This window comes from Tiliqua scincoides, chromosome 3 (assembly GCF_035046505.1).
Source record: "Tiliqua scincoides isolate rTilSci1 chromosome 3, rTilSci1.hap2, whole genome shotgun sequence".
Lineage (NCBI taxonomy): Eukaryota > Metazoa > Chordata > Lepidosauria > Squamata > Scincidae > Tiliqua > Tiliqua scincoides.
This window is the reverse complement of record NC_089823.1, coordinates 99,959,557-99,986,932: the sequence shown is the minus strand read 5'-3', so window position 1 is coordinate 99,986,932 and position 27,376 is coordinate 99,959,557. Positions and strand designations below refer to the sequence as shown.

Genomic DNA, 27,376 nt, shown 5'->3' with positions numbered 1-27,376 from the left:
GAGCAGGTTGCCTGTAAACTGCTTTGTGAACTTTTTTTATCCTGTTGTAAAACAAGAAATAAATCTTATTAGTAATAATGTATGGCATTGGCCATTGCTCCGTGGGAACAGGGTGTCTGCCTTAAAATGCACTTGATTGTGGCAAACATTGTTCCACGGGTTGTCTTGCACTTTGATAATTCACTCTGCTGGTTAGTGTACAGCAAAATATTCTGTGGGATGCTCAGCTTGCTTGTAAACACTGTGAAATAGCAAAGGGCAGAACTGTAGTAAGTAGTTACTGTTGAATAGTGTTCTTTTGGGTGTGCATGTTTCTGTCAAGGTGCCATCCTAACTGATCCATCAGTTTTTTGAACTGTTTCCCAATAGATTCATCTCCTTTTAAATTAACTAAGAAAAGATGGGAGTTCAAGGACTTTGGAAGCTGCTGGAATGCTCTGGAAGACCCATAAACCCAGAAACGCTGGAAGGAAAAATTCTTGCTGTTGGTATCCTTAAAAATCTGGAATTTGAGTCTGTCTCCCCCAAACTGCGTGTCCTCAAAGAACTGCTGTGGTGGTGGTGGTGGTGGTGGTTCCCCACATTAGCTATGGTTGCAGGTGCAGTTCCGGCCTGATCTGAGGCCACACACTTGCTGCTCTGCTTGGGAAGCACCCATGTCCTCTTCTTCTTCCCTGGACAAGTTCTGCTCCCCAGCTTCTGCCAGACACCTGTTCATCAGGAAACTGTAGGATTACACAAGCATTGATGGTCTTTGTGTAAAAAAACTCGTTTTTTTTTTTTTTTGCTACCCTTCCTCCAAGGAGCTCAGGGTGATGTACCTAGTTCTTTTCCTCCTTTTATCCTCACAAACAACCCTGTGAGGCTGAGAGATAATGGCTGGCCCAAGGTCACCCAGGAAGCATCATGACTGAGCAGGGATTTGAACTTCCAAAGTCTAACTCCCGTACCATGCCATCCTCTCTTCACTTGTATAATGAGAGAATTATTAAATTTTTTAAATTAAATAATTAAAAAAATATTGTGTTCCAAAAGGAATTAAACTCCCCTAGCCCAATTTTTTTTAAAGTCTGTGACAGTTGATAGGATAATCTTTTGGTTACATGTGTGTTTGGTATCTATCATTATTGCAATCCAATGTATTGTTTGCACAGGTGCTATTAACTTTAGTAGCTGTGTTGCCTTTCCTTGCCCATGAAGGGAGGCTGCTATTTCTGTTTATATCTGTCAAACTATTCAATTTAAGAGTGCCTGTCATGTAAATAGGACAAAGAGTCTTGTGGAACCTTATAAACCTAACTGAAAAAGTAAAAGCCCTCATAGCACAGGCTTCTATGGACTAGAGCCCATTTTACCTTTTTGGGCCAACCTAGATGTGATGGTAAATGCCATTGCAACAAATGGCATCTTCAGGGACTCTTTGCAGCTTCTGATGGAGAAGTTTTGCTTAGAAAACAACTTGAAAGTAAAGAGTTTCTGCTGCTTTGCTTTGCCAGTTTGACCTCTGGGTTGGCTGTTACAAAGTATCGGTGACAAATTTAAGATTGTGCCTATTTGTCCTCAGCTGCAAGTGATGTAAGTATCAGACAATTGTGACTGGCATGCCTGAGTGTTTATGTGTGTGTGTGTATTAACCTACCAAGTTGTCTTCCTATGAATGCTTCTCAAAGATATCAGCATTTGGTTGAACCAAGCTGTGAAAGGAGCAAGGGACCGTCATGGCAATTCCATCCAAAATGCCCATCTCCTCACTTTGTTCCATCGGCTTTGCAAGCTGCTGTTTTTTCGAATCCGCCCTGTCTTTGTTTTTGATGGAGAAGCACCACTTCTGAAGAGGCAAACTTTGGTATGTTTGCAACTTTTTGTTTTATCCTCAACTGTATAGAACAGGAGTGTCCAAACTTTTTGGCAGGTGGGCCACATCATCTCTCTGACACTGTGTTGGGGGCCGGGAAAAAAAATTAGTTTACATTTCAAATTTGAATAAATTTACATAAATTTACATAAATGAATATATAAGAGATGGACCGTATATGAATGAATGAATGTCTCACAGTAGCTCAAGACCTATAAAAGGCCTTGTGCAAAGCAAGGCCGGCCTTTCCTTCGCTGCTGCTGCTGCATCACAGACGTGAAACAGCGAACAGTGGAGGGAGCCCTCGTTCCACAGCTCATGATAGACGTTGAACAGTCGCCCTCACGCTGAAAGCAGTTGTGTCAGGCCAGTGCAGGTTCCAGCAAGTCTCCAGAGGTTCATTGGATACTTGGGGTTCTCCATGGGCAGGATTGGGAGTCCCAGAGGGCTGCAGGTGGCCCCAGGGCTGGGGTTTGGGCACCCCAGTATAGAACACTGACATTTAGAGGAGTGCACATGGGGTAATTTACTATTCTGTTCTATCATAAAGAATGGAAGCTTGACAAAAATAAATTTTTCCCACTACAGCAAAATGGTGCCGCAGACACGTTCGTCCTTGACTGAGGAAAGATTTGAACCCAGCTTCCTTAGGATCAAACCTAACATGCTACCCAGTGAACCACTCTGTTTCACCTGTTGAAATGGAGGATTATTAATTGGCTATAATCATTCATTAATTATAACAACTATTATCCTGGTCCCAGGCTATTCAATAACGCAAATTATCCTTTCACTAATATTGTTGCAGGCTAAACGAAGACAGAGAAAAGAAATTGCAGCCACTGACTCCAAGAAAACTACAGAGAAACTTTTGAAAACTTTCCTGAAAAGACAAGCTATTAAAACAGCTCTAGCAGGCAAGAGGCAAGAAGACTTATTATTATTATTATTATTATTAACAGTATTTAATAATACTTTGTTGTGTGCCTGTGTGTGTGATTCAATCTTAGACAGCAAGAACATTTTTGTAAATATCCTTTTCTTTTGCAGCAATGTAGAATTCCCCAGTCTTTCAGAAGTAAGACGAGATGAAGTAGATGATATCTACGTATTGCCTTCCTTGCAAGAAAAAGAAAAAAATAGGTATGTAAAATGAAATCAGTAGTTTAAATCGTTATGCAACTTTTTTTTTTTTAATTAGACTTTGCGTTTTCTCGGGGGGGGGGGAACATGTTGATGCTTAATGAATTACTGCCTTTACTTTTGTATTGTAGCTCTGAAGAGGAAGATGAAAAAGAATGGGAGGAGAGAATGACCCAGAAACAGATACTACAAGTAACTCTCTTAAGGTTCTTTCCATCTGTATTGCTTCACTATTTTATAAATGGCTTGGCATAAAACCCATGTACTGAGATGAGACATTGTAAAATGATTCTGGGCTAAGCACTGTGTTTGGAAGGCAGTAGGCAGGTTGCGTGACCTCGACTTGTGACCCCTGAGAACTACTTCTAGCTGGAAGTCCTGTACTGAGCTCGATGGTTGAACTCTGTATAAGGTAGCTTCATCTGATCAGACCATCTCATAAATTTTACAAGAGGACTCTAGTGCAGAGACTGATATTTGAGGCCTATCCAAAGGTCACCTTACCATGGTTTTGGTTCAGTGCCATAGTGATTGGGGAGGGCAAGGCAGGAGAACTCTGAACACTCTAGACTGGGGTAACCTAACTTGTTAATGTCACAGCCACATATGATAAACTTTAGATGCTTGAGAGCTGCAATATTTAAGAAGCATTTAAATTCTTAAATATATTTACTCGCCATGACCATTAAGCTTAATGGTTTTTATCCAGTGGAGACTCAGTTTATACCCAGTGAATAATTATAAAGCTTGCAAATTTACTTTTTATATTAATTGTGATGCACAGAGGAGCTCAGCCAACATATTTTCGTGATCTGTACTTTGTGTCAAAGAGCCACATGTGGCTCATGACTCATGGTGTGGCCATCCCTGCGCTAGATCATTGTACCTAAAAGGCTTGATCTGTATTATATTGGAGTTCTAAAAAATAAATAAATGTTCCACAAAATACTTAAGGATTAGGGAGAGTTAGGAGGGATACCATTCTGATGAGGGGGAAAAACCGGCACAGGTTGGTCTGTTTGCTCCAGAGGGCTGTAGGGTGATTGTGTGCAGAGCAAACAGAGACATGCAGTACTCTGGGGCTTCCTGCAGTGTGAAATCTGCACTCAGGAACCCCCTTGTCACAATGGATAGTAGCCCAGTGGTAGAGAATATGCACTGGATGTAAAAGGCTCATACTGCAGCATCTCTTGGTAGGGGAGAGAAAAATTCATGTTTGAAATCCCGGAGAGTTATGGCTAACCCTTGCCAATGCTGCTCAAAGGACCCTTGCCTCAGTATAAGGCAGCTTCCCATATTTCTCTGAACCAGTGTTTCCCAAACTTACTGCTGATGGGGCACCCTTTATACATGATGCCTTGTTGTGGCAGAGCTGTGGTGCAAAATTTTGCACAACCTTGGTCTGGCAAACGGGTAAGAAGAGGTCATGTGGTACCCCTGTGAGTGTTCCATGCCACCCTTGGTCTCGGCAGCGCACAGTTTGGGAACTACTGCTCTGGGCTTTTGCTTGTTCAGTATAGTGCCCCAAAGTTGCAGCTTAATGTGGTCTGTTATGAAGAGAAAACAGATCCCCTTCTGTAATTTTAATTGTCTCTGCAATTGTGTGTATTGTACTGCTGTATTATCAGCAGTCTTATATTTTAGCTACTGGTCTTCTGAAGCTGCACGTTTTGTGCTCTGCCTTTTCTAACTTGTGTAGGAAGAATTGATTGAAAACCCTCATTCTGTGGATGTTGAATCAGAAGATTTCCTGAGCCTGCCCCCTGAAGTAAAGCACGAGATCCTCACTGACATGAAGGAATTCACGAAACGGCGAAGAACGTTATTTGAGGCAATGCCTGAGGTAAAGCCCAGATTTTTCAAGCCAGTGAAACAGAACCGCTCTTAGAGCTGTTGAACGCCTATTGGGAAACCCTTCTATTTTCAGGCATAATGTTACCCTCGAAATGGCAGGGTGTATATGTGTTCAAGTGTATACCCTCTCAACAGGGGACCAGCTGAAGCATCTCTATACTGTTCTCCTATCAAAGTTTCAGAGCCAAGGCCTTTGTGGCTCTTGTGAGAAAGGGTACTGTTATATTAAGTTCACTTCCCATCTCTTTGTGTTTTCACTGACATTTTTCTATTAGTGAAGCTGCAAAGCTTTGCCAAAGTTTTGCTTCCCCCTCCCCCCAGCTTTCAAGGTGATAGGCTGCCAGTTTATCTTGTGGACTAAAAATTGTCATCCATTGTTGGCAACCTTCAGTCTCGAAAGACAATGGTATCGCGCTCTGAATGGTGGTTCTGGAACAGCGTCTAGTGTGGCTGAAAAGGCCAATTCGGGAGTGACAATCCCTTCCACACCACACTGCACACGATTCGGGAGTGACAATCCCTTCCACACCATTGTCATGTTTACTTAAAATACACATAAAATAAGGCAAATATATAATAGGTTCTTGGAGGTTTATGGTGGAGAGAGATTTGACACTGATGGCCCAATCCTATCCCTCTCCCTCTTAGCGTTTCACCAGTGGAGGCTGCTTTCCAGCTGTTGTAAAGCAACCTCTGTTGATAAATGCAGTGGGCACAGTGGTGGGGAGGCTGCAGCAGCCTCTCAAGTATCAGCTGACTGGTAGACACTCACCAGAGCAGATAAGCCCACACAGGTTTGGAGGGAGGTGGGGAGGGAGTTGAACAGGGCAGGGTGGACATAATAGAAGAGAGGGTGGCTGGAACAGGGTTGTGACAGTGCTGGGGAGCAGGGTGGATCCTGCCCTGGAGGGAGGCAGGATCGGCAGTGGCAGTGCACACTGTAACCTGAGCCCCTTCCGTAGCCTGATCTGCCTGCATGGAGCAATTCAGACTTATACCAGTGGTTGAATTCTCTGCTGCTGCACCTCTCTACAGGGATAGGACGCTGCTGTAAGGACCAAGTTGTGAATAGGTCGATTCCCAAAGAAAAGGAAATAACGAATGCATTTGCTCCTAAAATGCAGGAAGAGCCATTCCTTTCAACTGGCATTTAATTGTTGGTTTGTTTGGTTTTTTTAAAGGAATCCAATGACTTCTCCCACTACCAACTAAAGGGACTGTTGAAAAAAAGCAGCTTAAATCGACACATAGAAAATGTGCAGAAGGAGATGAATCAGCAGCACTCGGGGCAAATCCAGAGCCAATATGAAAATGACGGGGGCTTCTTGAAAGAAGTGGAAACTAGGAGAGTTGTGTCTGAAGATACTTCTCACTACATTCTGATAAAAGGTGGCTTTGCAGCAATGCTTTCTCTGTGTTTCCTGTCAAGGCTTCTTTCTGTATTGTTTAGTTTGCATAAATTTAAATATAGATAATGTTAGGAAAGATATGTGGTCTGCATCAGGGTTCTGAGCAATTTTTAATGCACAGTGTACTATTAACATTAAAACAAGTAAAACATAAGAACATAAGAACAGCCCCACTGGATCAGGCCATAGGCCCATCTAGTCCAGCTTCCTGTATCTCACAGCGGCCCACCAAATGCCCCAGGGAGCACACCAGATAACAAGAGACCTCTTCCTGGTGCCCCCCCCCCCCGCATCTGGCATTCTGACACAACCCATTTCTAAAATCAGGAGGTTGCGCATACACATCATGGCTTGTACCCCATAATGGATTTTTCCTCCAGAAACTTGTCCAATCCCCTTTTAAAGGCGTCTAGGCTAGACGCCAGCACCACATCCTGTGGCAAGGAGTTCCACAGACCGACCACACGCTGAGTAAAGAAATATTTTCTTTTGTCTGTCCTAACCCGCCCAACACTCAATTTTAGTGGATGTCCCCTGGTTCTGGTGTTATGTGAGAGTGTAAAGAGCATCTCCCTATCCACTCTGTCCATCCCCTGCATAATTTTGTATGTCTCAATCATGTCCCCCCTCAGGTGTCTCTTTTCTAGGCTGAAGAGGCCCAAACGCCGTAACCTTTCCTCATAAGGAAGGTGCTCCAGCCCCGTAATCATCTTAGTCGCTCTCTTTTGCACCTTTTCCATTTCCACTATGTCTTTTTTGAGATGCGGCGACCAGAACTGGACACAATACTCCAGGTGTGGCCTTACCATAGATTTGTACAACGGCATTATAATACTAGCCGTTTTGTTCTCAATACCCTTCCTAATGATCCCAAGCATAGAATTGGCCTTCTTTACTGCCACCGCACATTGGGTCGATACTTTCATCGACCTGTCCACCACCACCCCAAGATCTCTCTCCTGATCTGTCACAGACAGCTCAGAACCCATCAGCCTATATCTAAAGTTTTGATTTTTTGCCCCAATGTGCATGACTTTGCACTTACTGACACTGAAGCGCATCTGCCATTTTGCTGCCCATTCTGCCAGTCTGGAGAGATCATTCTGGAGCCCCTCACAATCACTTCTGGTCTTCACCACTCGGAAAAGTTTGGTGTCATCTGCAAACTTAGCCACTTCACTACTCAACCCTGTCTCCAGGTCATTTATGAAGAGGTTGAAAAGCACCGGTCCCAGGACAGATCCTTGGGGCACACCGCTTTTCACCTCTCTCCATTGTGAAAATTGCCCATTGACACCCACTCTCTGCTTCCTGGCCTCCAACCAGTTCTCAATCCATGAGAGGACCTGTCCTCTAATTCCCTGACTGTGGAGTTTTTTTTCAGTAGCCTTTGCTGAGGGACCGTGTCAAACGCCTTCTGAAAGTCCAGATATATAATGTCCACGGGTTCTCCCGCATCCACATGCCTGTTGACCTTTTCAAAGAATTCTATAAGGTTCGTGAGGCAAGACTTACCCTTACAGAAGCCATGCTGACTCTCCCTCAGCAAGGCCTGTTCGTCTATGTGTTTTGAGATCCTATCTTTGATGAGGCATTCCACTATCTTACCCAGTATGGATGTTAGGCCTATAGTTTCCCGGGTCCCCCCTCTTTCCCTTTTTAAAGATAGGCGTGACATTTGCTATCCTCCAATCTTCTGGCACTGTGGCCGTTTTGAGGGACAAGTTGCATACCTTAGTCAAGAAATCTGCAACTTCATTCTTCAATTCCTTAATAACTCTTGGGTGGATGCCATCAGGGCCGCACAATATTACTGCACAATATTAAATCCAGAGTCACCTGTCCTCTGGTGGGCTCCGTGACTAGCTGCTCTAAGCCACAGTCATTTAGCACATCAAGAAATCCGGTTTCCTTATCGTGACCAGAACACAAATTGACCCAGTCAATATGAGGATAATTGAAGTCCCCCATGATTACAACCCTGTCCCTCCTTGTCACCTCCCTGATCTGTTTCCTCATTTCAAGGTCCCCATCCGATTTCTGGTCTGGAGGACGATAGAACGCCCCCAGTATTACATCGCTGCACAAGCCTGGTAATTTAACCCAAAGAGATTCTACGGTGGAGTCGGACCCACCTTCAATCTCTACTTTGCTGGATTCTATCCCTTCCTTAACATAAACGGCCACCCCACCTCCAACACGTCCCTGCCTGTCCCTCCTGTAGAGTTTATAGCCCGGGATTGCGGTATCCCATTGATTCTCCGCATTCCACCAGGTTTCTGTTATGCCCACTATGTCAGTGTTTTCCCTTGTCACCAGACATTCCAGTTCTCCCACCTTTGCTCTGCAAAAACTGCAATAAATATCTGTGAATGTTTGCCTTGTATGTGATATTTAACTCTGCATTTTTTATCTGGTGTGTTTTTTTTTGAACAATGTGAATAAAGTATGACTCTTGCAATTCTATTTCAGGTATCCAATCCAAAGAAGGTGGTTCCACAGAACTGGCAACAACATCTGCTGGCCATCCTTCCACAGTTCCCAAAGATTCAAAGCCTAGCATAAATACTAATAAGTCTCAGGTCAGTGCAGAGCCACCCCTGTGCGAGCTTTCAAAGGCTGGCTCAAACAGCAATAGTTACCCAACACCCCCTTCTCCTCGAACCATGCTTGCGATCCAAGCTGCCATGTTGGGAAGCAGTTCTGAAGAGGAGCTGGAAGACGAAAACAAGAACCAACTTGATTTAAATCAACCAGGGACTGGCAGTGGTACAGATGCAGGCAACGTGTCTCCGAGAACACTGAGGGCTATTCAGCAGGCTTTATGTGAGGAGGAGGTGGATATTAGAGCACCTTTTGGCAGCAATGCTGGTAGAAGCCAACAGGAAAGGTCTCGGGTGCAGGAGCTTCTCACCAGTAGCTCTGATGAGGAAGACCCGGTAGCTGAAGTTGAAAGTGGAAAAGAACATTCCTTTCTTCTGGCAGGGCAAACAGGAAATGGAGTAATGAACCAAGAGAGTGATTTGGACCAAAGGAAAGTCATTTTGAAAAAGGATCAGGGTGTACTCAAAACCACCAACACCCCTTTCGTGGAAAAGAGACCTTTGTCTGAAATGGATAAGGAGGACAAAGGCTTGGAAACACAGACTTCCAAAATGGGTGCGAGTCCTGTGCAAGATGACAGCAGTCTACAGTCACCGGCAAGATCTCCAGCACAGACTTTGTCAGCTGTCCCAACCCATTCAAATTTTGATGAGTTAACCCAAAATGCAAAAGTTGAGACTTGCGGAGGATTGATTTTCCCGTCAGGAAAAAGTGCCTCTAATGATGTGCCATATGCACCCTTGTTGACTCCAGAAGCAGTGAACCTTAACAAAGAGCAAATGGAAGATCAGTCACAGTCTGAAGAGAGTGATTCTGATGGTAGGTGGGTTTATAATGTATTTAATGGCATAATGTAGTGATACCTCTTTGAAACTTCCTGGCCAGGGAAGCTTGGCAGTCTGTATCCTTGGTGATATCTTTTGAGACTGATTGGGCTGGTGTCATTCGAAAAAGATTTGTTCTCTCTCCCATTGTATGTTTCTGGATACTGTAGATTTTTAGAAGATACTAATTTTACTGATTTACATTTAGTTCTTGAAAACCTAGTGGATACTGAATTAGCGAATACTGAATCATTGAGCCTATGGGGGGAAAATAGGGTTGGGTTCCAGAGGAACCTCTTCATCGTACAGTCTATAAACTTTATGAACCTGAATCTTAACTTGAAGTCTATGGGGCTGGGTGATAGCAAGTGCTCGTCAACATATCCAGTATCTGATGCTTCCTCCTCCATGCTGAATATCCCTCGATGAGTTGAAGGTTGTGGTGATGGTGTTTTCTCTGTGCTGGCTGTCCCTTGTTGGGTTGCTGGCCCAACAACAAGGCCTCAGAATTCAACAGGGGGGAGGAGGTTGTGTCACCCCTCCTCCACCATCACCTGTCTCTTAACTCCTTCCCTGGGTTTGTCCAATCCCCAGAGCAGTCCTCGGGCAACCTTCCAGAGATCTCTCATTGTCCCTAAAGTTGTGAAGGTTCAACTGGAGTTCCCAAGATGGTGGGGCAAATCTGGAAGCGGACACAAACATTTCTGATTTTCCATAGGCCAATACTAATGCCCATTTGATGTGGAAAATTGACCCAATTCAGACAACTTGCACTGGCACAGTATTTGTGGATAACGAGAACAGAGTGGCAGATAACGAGAAATAGGTACCAATTCTGCCATTTGCAGGTAAGCGATTTCACAGATAGTGAATTCGCGTATAAAGAGAACCGACTGCATGTTTTCTTGAGATAAGTGAACTGCATTGGCATTATGTAAGAAAAAGTGAAATACAGGTAGTTCCTGATGTGTGTACAAGTTCTGGATGTTTCTCCAGAAGTCGGAATAGGGTTACCAGACCTGCGTGAAAGCTCAAGGCCAGACAGGCATCTGTGCAGAAGTGTCGACACAGCTATCCTCCTGCCTGTTGTCGGGTCAGTGATTCCACACTTGTATTAAAGCATAAGGTTAGAGAGATCACCCTTGTGTGACACTGCATACAGGGCTGTGCGGAAGTGTCGACACAGCTATCCTGCCTGTTGTCGGGTCAGTGATTCCACACTTGTATTAAAGCATAAGGTTAGAGAGATCACCCTTGCATGACACTGCATACAGGGCTGTGCATAAGTGGGGATGTAGGTAAATCCCATATCTGTAACTCTGGGACTACTGTATAGGGCTGCGTTTCTATCCACACTCATCTGGGAGTAAACCCTGTTCACTCTAATGGGACTTCTGAGTTGACATGCATGGGATTGGGCTCTTAGATAAATATCCATATGATAGCATCCAAGGGCCATTGCTAGATTAAAGCATCACAGAGTAGATATTGTATGTAAGAAAAGTATCCATCCGGAACATAGCTTTGCATTACATTTATTATCTTTAAAGTGTGGGTGTGATGTGGTAAAATACCAACCCTTTCCATTTTTTTGTGCTCCTTCATATGACCAGCCTGTAATATACAGTGTTTGCCTTAATCTTTTATGATCCTGCTGAAATACTACCGTTGCACCTATATTTTGCTACCTGTTTTGTCTCCCCGCTTTGTTTTTTCTTGACCTTTAGCAATTTGGACACTGCAGTGCTTTGTCTCTTGTCTGAATTCCGTTACTATGCTAAAGGCTGGGCTTGAAATTGTGGTTACGCCAAGAATAACCTTGATTTGTGCAAACGAAAATATGAATAGGTTGGGGATTTGCAAGCAGCTGAATTCAAGTCAGACAAAGGCTAGAAATGCATGTAGGGGTTATCCAGTAAGGAGCAACTTCACACATGCCCTGGTTGTTCATGGCTACCTATGTCTGAAGAAAACAAGTAGAGAAAAACATGTTTTGTGCCATAACTGCTTGTTATCACTTACTGATCACATATTGGAAGGAACTTTCCTAGCTCCTGCTACCTAGAGAAGAAGTATTGATACCCTCTGGGCTGAGTAGCGGTACACTAGCAAGGCGTACTGAGCGCTCTACTCTAGCAAAGCTCTTGTTAAACAAAGTAGCAAGAGAGTATCTATATTAAAGAAGAAGAAGCCAATGTTTTCCACTTTTTTTTTCTTTCCACTGAGCAGGTAGTTTCATTGAAGTGGATGGAAAACCTCAAGACGAAACATTCAAAATGCCACTTTACTTCGATGAACAGGAGGAGGCAACAGCGGATATGAAAGAAGGGAATGAGGGTGTTATGGAGAACCAACTGGAAAATTCTAGTGCAGGTGTCATAGAGAATCTACTGGAAAATTCTGGTAGAGATGCAGAGCTGGCTACGCAGCAGAATGTAGATACTGAAGGCAATGAGGAGAATACAGTGAATGAATGGCAAGATATCAGTATGGTAACTATTTTGTTGTCACCTGTATTAGGTAAATAAAAGGGGAAGGGTTGTGGGCCAGGGAAGCCCAAATTCTTAATGTACAATTAAGATTTCCTGAATGTATGAAATTAGCATAAATTATATGGTTGAATTAGGAAATTTTGTGCAGAAAACAGGAAGAAAGGATGAAAGATAAAGGGTTAGATTTGATGATAGTCGGCGTAGGGGCCATGATGTTTCTGTGGATGGAGATGAAGAAAGAAGTTGCCGTCGTCTGATGAGTGGAAGTGCTAGGATGCTGAATGCATATTTTTAAAATGGTGCATCCAATCTTGAGGACTAGAAGTTTGGTCTTTTCTTTTACTTTTTAAATGGAAAGCTGAGAGTCAAATTTCAGCTTTGGCTTCTGCTTATTTGTAACGGAGCCAATTATATCTTCCATGAAACTTCCTTTCTAGTGTTTCTGGTCAGCTTCAGTGTTGTCTTGCTTTTCTGAAGACAGAATGTGGGCATCATTGTAATTTTGTGGAAATTGCCTGCAGTTCAGAGCATAGGTTTTTACTATAATTATGCTTAAAAGTTTAGGTATCGACTGGTAATATATGTCAGTCGTTTGTGTTAGATAAGACTTTAATTGTGCTTTTTTTTTTGTTTACAGGAGGAATTGGAAGTCTTAGAAACCAGTCTTTCTGTTGAACAAAACACACTTCAGGCTCAAAAGCAACAGCAGGAACGTATTGCTGCCACTGTGACAGGACAGATGTTCTTGGAAAGTCAGGTATGTGTTTGCAGTCCATCTTGTTGATCACAGTCACCCTTTAGTTTGACTTTAGCAAGACCCAACCTCAGTGTTGGTGCCAGGTTGCTGGGAGCCTTGGGGCAAAGTCCTGCATTAACCCATCCCGATGACCACTGCTGCTATGAAGGTTCAGGGTTGGCCTAGCCGGATGTTTGTCTGTCTTGGCTGACCCAGACTCTACCCCTTCCCATTTTGTCATACGCAGCTCCTCTTCTATTGGACCATGATGGCTGTCAGTGTAACTAGGAAAGAAGTGTTGGGGGGATTTTTTTTTTAGTCTGAATTTGACAACTTATTAGTGGTTTTTGTACCTTAGTGTATTTGTGCAATGATGGTGCACAATCCATTTTCACTGAATTGTTTCAGGGCTAACATGTTGAAAATACAGTTTTTAATTGGTATCTTTTTAATAACAGAGGGCTGTAGCTCAGTACTAGGGCATGTGCAGGGCCCTGGCTTCATCCCTGGTGTCTCCAGGTTGGGCTGGGAAATGCCTTCCTGAAACCCTGGAGAGCCACTGCTGTTCAGTGTCAACAATACTGAGATAAATGAACTGATAGTCTGACTTGGTATAAGGAAACTTTCTATGTTTGTATTGTACATGTTCTGTAATGAAACCACATCACTCTCACTTGCTCGAGGGCTATTCGGAAAGTAACCTCCATTTTGGCTTTTAAAAAAAAAACAAGAATGAAGGAAAACAATTCTATAGTGCACAAAAGTCACATACCATCCCAGCACTACTTTTCCTTGTAATCGGCATCTGAACTGAGGCAATTGCTGTATCCTGGGGCAAGCTTCTGTATCCCCCTCCTCAAGAAGTTGTCCCTACGTGAGCATTGTCATGGAGAAGAATCATGCCTTTTGTTTTCACAAATGAAAGCTAGCTGAACTCCCAGGCCACAATGAGGGAGGACAAGGAGGACAAAAGCTTGTCCCACAATATTGAGGCCACCAAAGTGCCTCAATTCAGGTGGAGATTGCGTGGAAAAGTAGTACTGGGATGATATGTAACTTTTGTGAACCATAAAGTTATTTCCCCTTAGTTCTGGTTTTTTTTAAAAAGCCAAACGGAGGTTACTTTCCGAATAGTGTGTGTGTAATAGATGAACCGTGTTCCAGTCATTGTATGCATCTGATGTACTGCTGAGATGTGTATTTGGAATGGAGAAAGAAAACTGGAACACCTTGTGGGGTTTCTATTGATGGAAAAAAGTTAGAACTAGTGTTAAGTAACATATCACATAACAGCAAATGTAGCTGTTTCAAACTTGGAACATGCGCATCGGAAACACCTGTCTGCAGAAGATGGATTTGAATAGCTTACTCAATCATCAATCATACGTAAATAGAGTTGATCCCCTAAAGTAAAATTAAAGTTTTGCTATATCAAGCCACTTTCTGACTTTACAGCACTGTGCATGTGTTTAAGCAAATACGTACATAACATTTTCAGAGTGATTGTTTCGTGAAATTGCTTCTATGTGTGAATGAGCCCTTCATGCTTGTTAAACCCTTTGTACCACTTGGTGTTGCCTCAAATGGAGTACATTTCAGTGGAGTCATGTATTCAAGAGGCATAGTGTACTAATTCATAGAAGTACTGTATACCACATGGTGTACGTGCTCTTGTGAACCAGCCCTGTGAAGACCTTATTAGAGATAAATGTTGAGCTGTTTCTCTCCAGGAACTTCTGCGCCTCTTTGGCATTCCATATATTGAGGCCCCTATGGAAGCTGAGGCCCAATGTGCCATCTTGGATCTTACTGACCAGACCTCTGGCACAATCACAGATGACAGTGATATTTGGCTTTTTGGAGCACGCCATGTCTATAAAAACTTCTTTAGTCAAAACAAGTATGTGGAATATTATCAGTATGTGGACTTCCAGAATCAGCTAGGTAAGATTGAAAACCTTGTTTATGTGGAATTTTTGGCCCTTGGATTTCTTTACATCAGTGGTTCCCAATCCTAGCTGAGTCACAATGCCCCCACAGCCTCTTCTTCCTGACTCATCCAAGATGGCAGCATCTAAATTCTGTGAGATTCATGACAGTGACGCCATCTTGGATCTTGTAAGATTTTGTGAGATCTAAGATGGTGGTGCCCAGGGGAGCTGGCAGGAGGGACAACTGGGTTCATCCTCGCCCCCTTGTAACTCCTCTGTGGGTATGCACAGTTTGGGAACCACTGCTCTAGGTCTTTTCAAATGTTTCATCTCAATTAAAACTATCTGTTTTCTTATTTGTAATTCTCAATAGGTATACCAAAACATTGATGACTTAATTTTATGATCTAGAGCAGGGGTGTCCAAACATTTTGGCAGGAGGGCCACATCATCTCTCTGACACTGTGTCCTGGGCTGGGAAAAAAAGAATTAATTTACATTTCAAATTTGAATAGATTTACATAAATTTACATAAACGAATATAATGTAGATGGAATTTATGTGAATAAATGAAGGTCTTGCAATAGCTTAAGGCCTATAAAAGACCTTGCATAAAGCAAGGCTGGCCTTTCCTTCACTGCTGTTGCTGTATCACAGACGTGAAACAGCAAGGAGTGGAGGGAGCCCTTGTCCCACAGCTCATGCAAGAGGTCGAACAGTCACCCTCACGCTAAGAGCAGTTGTATTGGGCCAGCACGGGCTTTAGCAAGTCTCTGGAGGGCCAGAAGTTCATTGGAAACTGGGGGCTCCCCTTGAGCCGAATTGGGAGTCCCCAAGGGCTGCAAGTGACCCCCAGACCAGGTTTTGGGCACCCCTGATCTAGAGAGAGCTTGTGACTTGATCCAGGACTAGCCCAAGACTTCCTGGTACTTGAGACAAGTGTGCCCCCCCATGTGACCTCAACTCCCCCCCCCCCAAGGCTGGGTCTGTACATGCATGCATGCACTCATGGATGTGGGGGAGGGTGTGCATATGTTCACATGCTCCCATCCCTTTACCTATCTGTAGCATGATCTGCAGCTTACCTGGTCCATGCTGCTTCTGTTTGAAATGAAAGTGATGCAGTCTGGGTTCCCAGTCTGCACTGCTTCTGCTCAAATCAAGCAGATTGTGGATCAGGCAGGCTGCAGATGGTGCTCCTGGTAAGTAAACTGAGGGGAGGAGGGCAGGCTCCATATTGCCCATTTCTGCCTACTTGGTGCTTTGAAAGCATCAAGTAGGTAAGGAGATCTGATGCACAATGTGGCAGTCTTTCTCCCACCCCCCTTCCTCTTCAAATAGGAAAGAAACACTCTTTCCTCACTGGGCTCCATCCTTGCATTGGGTTTAAAGGGAACGTATCTCTTTAAACTATAAATGCTGCATAAGTATGGAGTGAGGGGAAGTGATAGCAGAACACTACTTCCTTGCATTCCCTTTAAACCCCACGTGAGGATGAAACATGGAGAGGAAAGGGGATGATCACATTTCTACTCACATTTAGTTAAGTGGGTAATAAATTGATGCAGCATGTGTCGGTGGTGGGCTAGAGGAAAATGGTGGCAGATTCAGGGTGCACCTCAAATCTGCCACTTCTTCCACCGGTCATTCTGATGCAAGCCACATCACATGGCTTCATGGTTTATGACTGCTGAGATTGGCCTCTGGATTAACACTCCAGACTTTTTGAGGCTGTGTTCAAGCATTGATGTTATGCTTCAGAAATGGGGAATGAATCTCTTCTATTCAGAATTGTAATGGGAGCTGGAAACTGAGACAGCAGGTGTACCCTTAAAACTAGTCGAGCCTGACTAAAAATAGTCAGGACAAATATCAAATTAATTTACCCCGCAACTTTGCATGTTGGGCCTTGAGAGCTCATAGTTTTGCAACAATAATTCAAGCTAGCTTTGGGTACCGAGGATAGGATGGTGGAAGATTGTTATCAGGTTTGTTGATAAAATTAATTTCTGGTGTTTTAGAACAGAATTTGTAGTTTCAGCAATGATGCCCAGTTTGCTCATCCTTTTCCTTAGGCTTAGACCGAAGCAAGTTAATTAATTTGGCCTATCTCCTGGGCAGTGACTACACAGAAGGCATTCCTAATGTTGGTTATGTAACGGCAATGGAGATTTTGAATGAATTCCCTGGACGAGGAATGGAGCCTCTCATAAAGCTCATGTAAGCAGTTTGCCTTGTATGATCTCAGTGGTCGTCTTTATTGTCTACTTTTAATGCATTGTGAGCCAAGCTTCTGGTTCATACAGTTGTAGAAATGCTGGCATAATTTAACAACAATCAAGGAGCTGGATGTTTTTCTTGTTAATTACTGCAGATTCTTGTCACTGGCCACATAATTATAACCAGTAGGATTTGCTTTCTCTGTACCTAGAGTGTCTAGTTACCACTGCCATTTGTGTTTCGGTACATTTCCTCCTAGGCTGAAATTGAAAGAACGTGTGTGTGTGTGTGTGTGTGTGTGTGTGTGTGTGTGGTGAACTGCCCCTTTCTGTGCCAAAACCAGCAAAGTTGCAGCCTCTTTCTCTTTGACCTGCTGTCCTGCCTTGTGCCCCTTCTGAGTACCCATCTCCCTTCTGAGTGATCTGTAGCATTTGCACCCTCACATCCCTTAGGAATGCTTTGGTCCACACCAGATGCTGCTTAGCTCCTGCCGGCTTTCCCCAGAGGTCGGTTTAAAAGCTGCTCTACCACTTTGTGGTGATAAGCGCTAGCAGTCTGGTTCCATTTCAGTTTGACCAGAGCTGTTCTACTTGCACAGGCTCAGTGTATACCAAGACATTCCCCAGTGCCTAACAAATGCAAGCTCCTCTTTCAAACACCTGTGTCTTATCCACACACTGATTCTCAGCTGTCTGGCTGGCCCTATGTGTAGAACAGTTTGTGTTTGGAAAATGCTGCCTGGAAGTCCTAGCCTTCAGCATCTTACCTAGCAATTTGAATTTGGCTTCCAGGAGCTCCTACATTTCCCAGTACTGTTGGTTCAATAAGCACCACAATCGGCCTTCTCCCCAGCACAGCCTGCCAAGCTAGCTTAAATGACGTGTGATGCCTGCAACCTTCATACCTTTTGGTCTATGTGTCCTTCACAAACCAATCTCTTTGCATTTCAAATGATTGTGCATTCCTAATTATCGTATCACCCACTAGATGTCCCTCTCCCTCCACCCACTATCCTCAAGAGGATATAGTATAGTATATGCCAGGGGTGCCCAAACCCTGGCCTTGGAGCCACTTGCGGCCCTCAAGGACTCTCAATGCGGCCCTCAGGGACACGCCAGTCACCAATGAGCCTCTGGCTCTCCGGTAACTTGGTGGAGCCTGCACTGGCTTGATGCAACTGCTCTCAGCATGAGGGCGACTGACCTCTCACATTGGCTGTGGGATGAAGTCTCCCTCCACTGCTTGCTCTTTCATGTCTGTGATGCAGCAGCAGCAAAGAAAAAGCCAGCCTTGCTTTGTGCAAGGCCTTTTATAGGTCTTGAGCTATTGCAAGACTGTCATTCATTCATATAAGTTCCACCTCTAGTATATTAATTTATGTAAACCTATGTAAATTTATTCAAATTTGAAATGTAAATTAATCCTTTTTTTCCCTGGCCCCCGACACAGTGTCAGAAAGATGATGTGGCCCTCCTGCCAAAAACTTTGGACACCCCTGGTATATACTATAGTGTATAGTATATCCACTATACACAAGAGGATATGGTGTCATAATCAAGGAATGGGTCCCTTCTAAGGGATCATTTCCCTCTTGCTCAGGCAGGTGTCCTCTGGGACTTCCATTCCCTATGATAGCAGCAAAGCTGTGGGCCCAGGAATGAGATGCCCTTTAATGTTCCTGAGAGTGTCAGCCACATACCTCCTTGCCTCTCTTAGCTTCTCACTTAGGTACATTGGCTTCAAGGGAATGAATGTTCTCCAAAAGCTTGTTGCACATGCACAACTTCTGCTCAACAGCCAGATAGTTAAACATGTGGCACTCTGTACAAAACACTGGGAAACTTGCCCCCTCCTTCCTGGCTGAGTTTTTGCCTTCATAACTAACTAGTTCCATTTGTTTTGTTTTTTCTTTCAGGGGCATTTCTGACTTGCTGGAAATTAATCTCCCTTTGTATTTTATCTCTGTAGTTTATTTTAGGGAACTTCTTTTTGAAGAGGGAGGGGAATATTGGCCAACAGTCCTCTTCACCCTGTTGGTCAGCTTGCACAGATCTATTAACTCACCTGTTTACCTTGATGATTTGCCACTAGGTTACTTGGTCATTAGGACTCCCTTGTGCTCATAGAGTTGACTCCCTCACAGGCTTGCTTCAATTTTATACCTCTAGACCAGTGATTTTCAACCCTTTTCATCTCATGGCACACTGACAAGATGCTAGAATTGTACACCATCAATATTTTGACAATTGACAAGGCACGGTTGGGGGCTCAAATCCCCCAATGGCCATACTAATAAATGACCCTTCCCAGACTCCTGAGGCACACCTGTTGACCATCTGCAGCACACCAGTGTGCCACGGCACAGTGGTTTAAAATGGCTACTCTAGACTGTCTTTTAATTCTTCCCTAGGGCCCAGCACTCTGGCACTGTAGTCAAAAGCCAAGTTAAGCCTTGATGAAAACCAACTGATTGCCCAATCCTTTGCTCCTACCCTTTACTCCCTCTTCTGAAGCAGTTGTTTCTCTTCTACTCTTTCACCCCCCACCCCAAAACTTCCCTGCACTGCTGGAGTTTTCAATTCATCCATGACTTGCTGACTGCTCCGGTTTGTGGCAAAGTAGGCAGCTGGAATCGTTTGCTACGATCATTGCTGATGCATACTTTGGGGATGTATCTCTCATGTAGAAATGGATGCAGCAAAGAACCGGATTCATGCACAGGTTCCACCCATAACCACTGAAGTGGGTCAGGACCCACCTGAAATGCTCAAAAACCAACAGGTGCATCAGGGCTTGCCTCAAATGCTCACTTCTGGTGAGTCCTGACCCACCTGGTGGGTTTTGTGTGGGTCCTGAGCATTTCTGGTGGGCCCCAAGCAACCTGGTGGGTCTCGGGCGGGCCCTGAATATTTCTGGTGTGTCCTGCCCAACCGGTAGGTCTCAGGCAGGCCGTGAGCATTTCTGGTGGATCCCAACCCACATGGTGGGTCTTAGCTGGGCCCTGAGTGCTTCTGGTGGGTCCCGGCCCACCAGGTGAGTCTCGAATGGACCCTGAGTTTCTGATGGGTCCCGACCCACCTGGTGGGACACGTGCGGGCCCTGAGCATATCGGTGGGTTCTGACCCACCTGGTGGGTCTTGGGTGGGCCCTGATCAATTCCGGTGGGTCCCAGGCAGGCCTGGTGGGTCACCTGGTGGGTCATGGGCAGGCCCTGAGCATTTGAGGTGGGTCCTGACCCCCCTGGTGGGTCTCTGGCATGGCCTGAGCATTTCAGGTGGTTTCCGAATAACAAGGTGGGTCTTGGGCGGGCTATGAGCATTATCGGTGTGTTCCGACCCACCTGGTGGGTCTTGTACAGGCCCAGAGTATTTCTGGTGAATTCTGGCCTACCAGGTGGGTCTTGATGGGCCCTGAGCAATTCTGGCGGGTCCGAACCCACTTTGGTGGTTCTTGGGTGTGCCCTGAGCATTTCAGGTGGGTCCCGGTCCAACAGGTGGGTCCTGGGCAGACCCTGAGCCTTTCTGTTGGGACCCAGCCCACCTGGTGGGTCTTAGTTGGGCCCTGCATGTTTCTTGTGAGTCACGACCCACCTGGTGGTCCTCAGACAGGTCAGGAATTATTGGTGGGTCCCGACCCACCTGGTGGGTCTCAGGCGGGCCGTGAGCATTTCCAGTTGGTCCTGGTCCACCAGGTGGGTCTGGACTCACAAGATGGGTCTCGGGCAGGACCTGAGCATTTTGGGTGAGTCCCGACCCACCTGGTGGGTCTTGGGGCAGGTCCTGAGCATTTGAGGTGGGAAGTGATGTCACTAGGCTGAAAATCATGTCATTATTCAAGATACCAGAGTGCAAATTTTCATGTGGGCTACCCTTACAGCAGCATCATTTTTGCACTGCCTAGTTGCTGAGAGTCTGAGGGCTGGATAAAAAGCTTCTGCCCAGCCGCATCCAGCCCCCTGGCCTTATGCTTGACCCCCTGCTCTAACCAGTTCCCTCTAGTTCTCTCCTGTGGAATAGGTGGGGCTTCTATACTGGTGGGATGCAAAAGGATGCAACTCAGTTTCTGGGCTGCACTGTGCTAGAAGTGCTAAGTGAATGTACATTAGGGATGAGTAAGCCCCTTTCTCAGAAAGAGAGGCAGAGAAGCTACACTGCTTCTGGTCTGGGTAGGTAGTACAGGTTGAGCCTATTTATCCGTACTCAGCCCTCCCCATTGCCAGCTGTCCCCGCTTCTTTCACAGGTGGGATGCTAAGCTTTTAAGAGTCCAGTACCCATAATGCCCATCCCCCCCCGCACCTTCCATTTCACTCACACATCACTCTTCCAATTTCCAAGTACCCACAATGCCCTTCCCCCCGCACCTTCATAGCCTTCATAGATCTCACGAAGGCTTTCGACCTGGTCAGCAGGGACGGCCTCTTCAAGATTCTCCCCAAGATTGGATGTCCACCCAGGCTCCTCAGCATCATCAGATCTTTCCACAAGGACATGAAGGGCACTGTTGTCTTCGATGGCTCCACATCAGACCCCTTTGACATCTGAAGCGGTGTGAAGCATGGCTGTGTTCTTGCACCAACCTTGTTTGGGATTTTCTTCGCTGTCCTGCTGAAGCAGGCCTTTGGAACTGCAACAGAAGGCATCTATCTCCGGACCAGATCAGACGGAAAGCTCTTCAACCTCTCCAGACTGAGAGCAAAGTCCAAAGTCCAGCTGAAATGTCTTCGTGACTTCCTCTTTGCCGACGATGCAGCTGTCACTGCCCACTCTGCCAAAGATCTCCAGCAGCTCATGGATCGTTTTAGCAAGGCCTGCCAAGATTTTGGACTGACGATCAGCCTGAAGAAAACACAGGTCATGGTTCAGGATGTGGACTCGCCTCCCTGCATTACAATCTCTGCGCATGAACTGGAGGTTGTCCATGACTTTGTGTATCTTGGCTCAATGATCTCCGACACTCTTTCTCTCGATACTGAGCTAAACAAACGCATCGGTAAAGCAGCTACCACATTTTCCAGATTCACAAAGAGAGTCTGGTCCAACAAGAAGCTGACAGAACATACCAAGATCCAGGTCTACAGAGCTTGCGTCCTGAGTACACTTCTGTACTGCAGCGAGTCATGGACTCTCCGCTCACAACAGGAGAGGAAACTGAACGCTTTCCACATGTGCTGCCTCCGATGCATTCTCAGCATCACCTGGCAGGACAAAGTTCCTAACAACACAGTCCTGGAACGTGCTGGAATCCCTAGCATGTATGCACTGCTGAAACAGAGATGCCTGCGTTGGCTCGGTCATGTCATGAGAATGGATGATGGCCGGATCCCAAAGGATCTCTATGGTGAACTCGTGCAAGGAAAGCGCCCTACAGGTAGACCACAGCTGCGATACAAGGACATCTGCAAGAGGGATCTGAAGGCCTTAGGGATGGACCTCAACAAGTGGGAAACCCTGGCCTCTGAGCAGTCCGCTTGGAGGCAGGCTGTGCAGCATGGCCTTTCCCAGTTTGAAGAGACACTTGGCCAACAGTCTGAGGCTAAGAGGCAAAGAAGGAAGGCCCATAGCCAGGGAGACAGACCAGGGACAGACTGCACTTGTGGAAGGGATTGTCAGTCCCGCATTGGCCTTTTCAGCCACACTAGACGCTGTGCCAGAACCACCTTTCAGAGCGTGATACCATAGTCTTTCGAGACTGAAGGTTGCCAATACAAATAAGAGTCCAGTTCTATGCATTTCTACTCAGAAGTAAGTCCCATTCTAGTCAATGGGGCTTACTCCCAGGAAAGTGTGGATCAGATTGTAGCCTAAATCTCATGCTTTGGCTTGCTGGGAAGACTTGCTTGCTGGGCTGTTTTGTTTGTGTAGGCTGGAGCATGGAGAGCCTGCACCATCTCAGTCTGAAAGGGGGGGGAATTCAGCAAACACCCCCTGGGTTTTTTAAAGCAGTCCCCTCTGTTACTACTGCACCTGTCCCTATGTGTATGTGAGTGAGAAAGAGAGAGAGAGAGAGAGAGAGAGAGAGAGAGAGTGCTCCACCTTGCTGCATGTGTTCTGGCTGCAGAGGTTTTCAGGCCACCCGCTTCCCCTCTTCAGCCTCTGCTGGCTCCGGGGCTCCAGGAGTGTTACTGTTTCTTCCCAAGGGGAACCTCTTCCATGGCTCCAGGGCTACTTCCCTGCCTGTGCGAGGCAGAGCCTTTTTGCACTGTTTTGGGCTGCCTTGAAAGGAGAAGGATTGAGAGTGAGAAGGAGGCAAAGGTGTGTTTCAGTTCTCCCCACCTGATTTGTGTTGAGACAAATCCAGATATAAATGCAGATAAAAAATCCGTGGATAAATAGGTTGCACCTGTATAAAAAACTATGATGTTTAGGGATGCTACATTGTTTCTGGTCCATGAGTGTAATCGAATAACAATTATATCATTGTTATGTAATCGATTACAATAATCGAATAACAATAATCGAATAACAATTATATGATTGATTGTATTATCCTACTTTGGTGACCTTGGGCATCTCTCATCAAGATAGGAGAACCTGGATACAAATATTTTTAACAAGATGCTTTTTCTGCCAGGGAATGGTGGGCTGAGGCGCAAAACAATAAGAAAATGCGACCCAATCCACATTATACCAAAGTGAAGAAGAAACTGCAGCAGCTGCAGCTGACCCCTGGTTTTCCAAACCCTGCAGTAGCAGAAGCTTATCTGCATCCTGTGGTGGACGAGTCGAAGGGATCCTTCATTTGGGGAAGGCCTGATGTGGAGCAGATCAGAGAATATCCTTTATTCCTGTTTGTGTTTTCTCCTGATAAACCCGAGTTAAAGCTGCTGCTATAGTAGAAATGATGATATATAGGCAAACGAGCAATGAGTCTCATTCTGTTCTTTGAAGAGTTCAGTGGTCAGTAGAACAGTTCTGTGGTAAGCGAGAAATATTATTATGAAGAATATTTATATACTGCTTTTCAACAAAAAGTTCACAAAATGGTTTACAGACAAGTCTTGAATGGCTTCCTGTCCCCTCCAAAGGCTCGTAATCTAAAAAGATGCAGAAGAACACCAGCAAACAACCCACTAGCAAAGACACTGCTGGGTTGAAGTAGGACAGTTACCTTCCCCCCCCCCCGCTAAATGTGAGAGGAGCACCACTTGACAAAGTGCCTCTTTGCCCAGTTAGCAAGCCTCTACCAACAAATTAATGGAACTATATAAATACATCATCGTCGTGGTCATCAAAATGCCATCCGAAGCAGTTAATTGTCTCGTCACTGCTTTTGTGCTTACCGGATGCATGTATTTTCTGCTCTAAATGTGCATATAGTGAGAAGTGACATTTATAATAGATTGTGTTTGGCATGGATTAATTTGGAAAACAGTAATTACTGATTTGCTGTGGTTGAAAGGGTGACAGCAATGCAAATGGTAAAGCCTTGTGCGCATGAAAAGTGCTGCAAATTTGCAAGGCCTGTTTTCCCAGAGTGTGGCTTGTGACTTGGGGAAACCTTAAAGTTATGTCAAACCTTTAATAGCATTTTTTTTTTTAGAGCCAGGTGCTGCTACATATAACTTCTGTTACCATAGACATGTGAAACACAGGTTTCAAACCCTGATTTGTGTGTGTGTTTGTGTGTGTGGGAGAGGGAGAAATATGTTTGAGGACCTTGTTTGGGTTTTCTTACTTTCACTTCCCCTGCTGCTGATCCTTAACTGCTTGCACATTTTGCCAGAACCGCTTTGGCTGGACCAAGTCAAAAACAGATGAAGTCCTCCTGCCTGTCGTCAAAAAGCTGAATGCCCAGCAGGTATTACTAAAGCTCACAAATGGAGGTCAAGCATTTAAACTAGTTTTGCTGCAACAGTGCACGGCTGTCTACCCAAAGGCGTGTAATAAAAACCTAACTTGAGGAGAAAAATGGCACTGGGTATATATCCCCAAATAGATATGATATAATTATACTATTGTACATGGATATGATATAATCAAATCAAGAAAGTAGATGTTGGATTAAAATTGGGTTGCTGTAGAAAACCTTAGTCAGGCCAGACAGAAAATATAATCTACAAAGTTCTTAAGCTTTTCAAACAGGAATGTTAGTTCACGAGAGACATTATTTACAGCTGAAAATTGTGTATTCAGAATTTAAATGTAAGATTTTGCAGGCTGGGAAACAGTAAAGCCATAAAAATACAGAAACCTGGAGACATCCAAAGGCATTCACGTTTGATTTGTGTTGAAGCCTCTTGATTTCTAAGCTGGCAAGATCAGTCTCAATAGGTGACTGCAAAATTTGAGATCCCTTTGTCTTTTCCAGCATGTTTTCAGATCATAACTGGCTACTTGGCAGCACATCAATTTGTGCACAAATGCTTTCAAAGCAGATAATACATGTTTAGACCAGTGGTTCCCAACCTTTAGAAGCCCGCGGACCACTGAGGCAAAAATTGGAATTGTCGTGGACCACTTGTGACTGTGTAGACCACTTGTGACTGTGTAGAGTCCACCCAAGCGCTTCCCCATGGACTGTCAGAGAGAATGGCCTGCCCACAGCTGATACTTCAATGGTTGTGGCTGTGGGCAGTCCATTCCCTGCCCTATTTGGTGGTCCATGGAAGACTGCTTGTATGGCAGGACACTGGAAGTGATCAAGGTGATCTGAAGATGATCAAATCCATGTAAATTGTATGCAAATACTATGTATCAAGGCAATGCACAGCTTAGTAACTGCCTTTATTGAATGATTTATTTGTCCTTGGCTATTAATTCTGAACAAGATGTTTGTCCCACTATACTGTAATTGGAAATCCTTGCTATTTGTCTTTTTAGATATTGGTGTATCTTTATGATATTTATAGCATGCCTTCTTTTTATTTTAAACAAAGAAACCTCAATGTGGCTAATGGCAAACATTGAAACAATGGCAGACCACAAAATGTAGTATTTCAATGATATACCCACAAGCTTCCCTATTGAACAGTTATTTGTCAGAAGTTGGTCTGAATAGATAATAAAGTTAGCTGTTTGTCTTCTTATTGACATCTTGTAGTGTTGGGTTCTGGATGGTCTTCTAGAAAGGAGATAGTGACTGAAGTGTCACTAACAAAAAGGTTCTGCTTTGCACCCTGGGCTGGGATCCTTGAGATGGGTCATTCCTGTGGATCTTGGGTTGCAGAGGGGCGTCTGTGGATTCATGGGTCCAAGCTCTATAAGGCTGTAATCTTTTCTTACTGTGTAATTCTCAATAGTGCTTTATAATTCCTGTCACCTAATTCATTTAAGTGGGTGATCAATTTTGTTTCCCCCCCCCAATTCATTTAAGCAGTAATTAATGTAGATTCATGGGCCCACTCTCAGTAGTGCTTTATAATTCCTGTCACTTAATTCATTTAAGTGGGTGATCAATTTTGTTTTGGTTTTTTAATTTTGTTTCTTTGCAGAGTCAGCTCCGTATTGACTCATTTTTCCGACTCGCGCAACAAGAGAAGCAAGCCATCAGGAGTCAGAGGGTTCGTAGGGCTGTGACTTGTATGAGGAGGAAGGAGAAGGAAGAGGAGGAAAGTGAAGTCCTGGAGGCCACTGCTGTCATGGAGCAAGGACTGAAGCAGAGGGAAGGAAAGGACGCTGGGCAAGGTTTAGAGCAAGGACTAGGCAGAACGCAGAGCCAAAAGGGCAAGAGGAAAAAGCACCCACTGCCTAAAGGGTGCAGCTCTTTGCAGGCAGGTTTCATAGGGGATGTTAATCTCTCAGAAGCATCCAGTGGCTCATCAGTTGAAGATGTGGAGAATGAAGCCTTGACTAAGTGTAAAAGAGGGAAAAGCACCAAGGCACTGAAAGCCAATGAAGCCATTGAGGAGCAAGAGCCCCCATGGGATGAAGCAGAGCACAGCAGCTCCAGTGCAGAGGAAGAGATGCCCCTTGTGACAGCCAGGCCTGTGTTTGAGGGCAAAAGGGCAAGAGGCAGATCTTTAAGAGGTAGAAGAAAGAAAGAGTGCTAGCAATGGACGTGGACATTAAAAAAAGTTGTTTTGTAAATAATACAATGAAATCTTTACTAGAAATGGATTGCTGATCTCTCCCTCTTCCCTGCCTGCCCCATCTTCATTTTTGTATTTATTAGCACTATTTACATAAGATCCTTTTTAGCAATCATGAACTGAAAATTTGAAGCCCCTTTGCTTTAAGAGGCTGCTTCCTTCCGGAAAACTTCTGTTAGAATAAAAGTGGTTTATTTGTAATGTGTTTTCCATAATGGAAGTAAAATCATTTTGTGATATCACCAGTCTGTCACTCTGCTTCATGCTTCATGAAATGTGA

At 44.7% G+C, this 27,376-nt stretch overlaps 1 protein-coding gene across 1 annotated transcript; it reads left to right on the top strand.

Annotated features, from left to right (window-relative positions):
* Positions 1–374: 374 nt before the first annotated feature.
* On the top strand, positions 375–27,335 carry ERCC5 (ERCC excision repair 5, endonuclease). Its single transcript, XM_066620247.1, has 15 exons — positions 375–488; positions 1,671–1,846; positions 2,664–2,779; positions 2,906–2,998; positions 3,130–3,190; positions 4,698–4,841; positions 6,034–6,241; positions 8,734–9,688; positions 11,923–12,181; positions 12,819–12,938; positions 14,648–14,861; positions 16,924–17,068; positions 23,640–23,840; positions 24,782–24,866; positions 26,500–27,335. Exons 1-15 carry the CDS (start codon positions 401–403, stop codon positions 27,055–27,057), a joined length of 3,423 nt encoding a protein of 1,140 aa, XP_066476344.1. The 5' UTR covers positions 375–400; the 3' UTR covers positions 27,058–27,335.
* Positions 27,336–27,376: the final 41 nt, after the last annotated feature.

Excerpts from the sequence above, each read along its gene's own strand:
- ERCC5 (XM_066620247.1), top strand. The coding sequence starts at position 401 with ATGGGAGTTCAAGGACTTTGGAAGCTGCTGGAATGCTCTGGAAGACCC. Across the intron at positions 12,939-14,647 it reads AGATGTTCTTGGAAAGTCAG|GAACTTCTGCGCCTCTTTGG; the intron begins GTATGTGTTTGC and ends GTTTCTCTCCAG. Across the intron at positions 24,867-26,499 it reads AAAAGCTGAATGCCCAGCAG|AGTCAGCTCCGTATTGACTC; the intron begins GTATTACTAAAG and ends GTTTCTTTGCAG.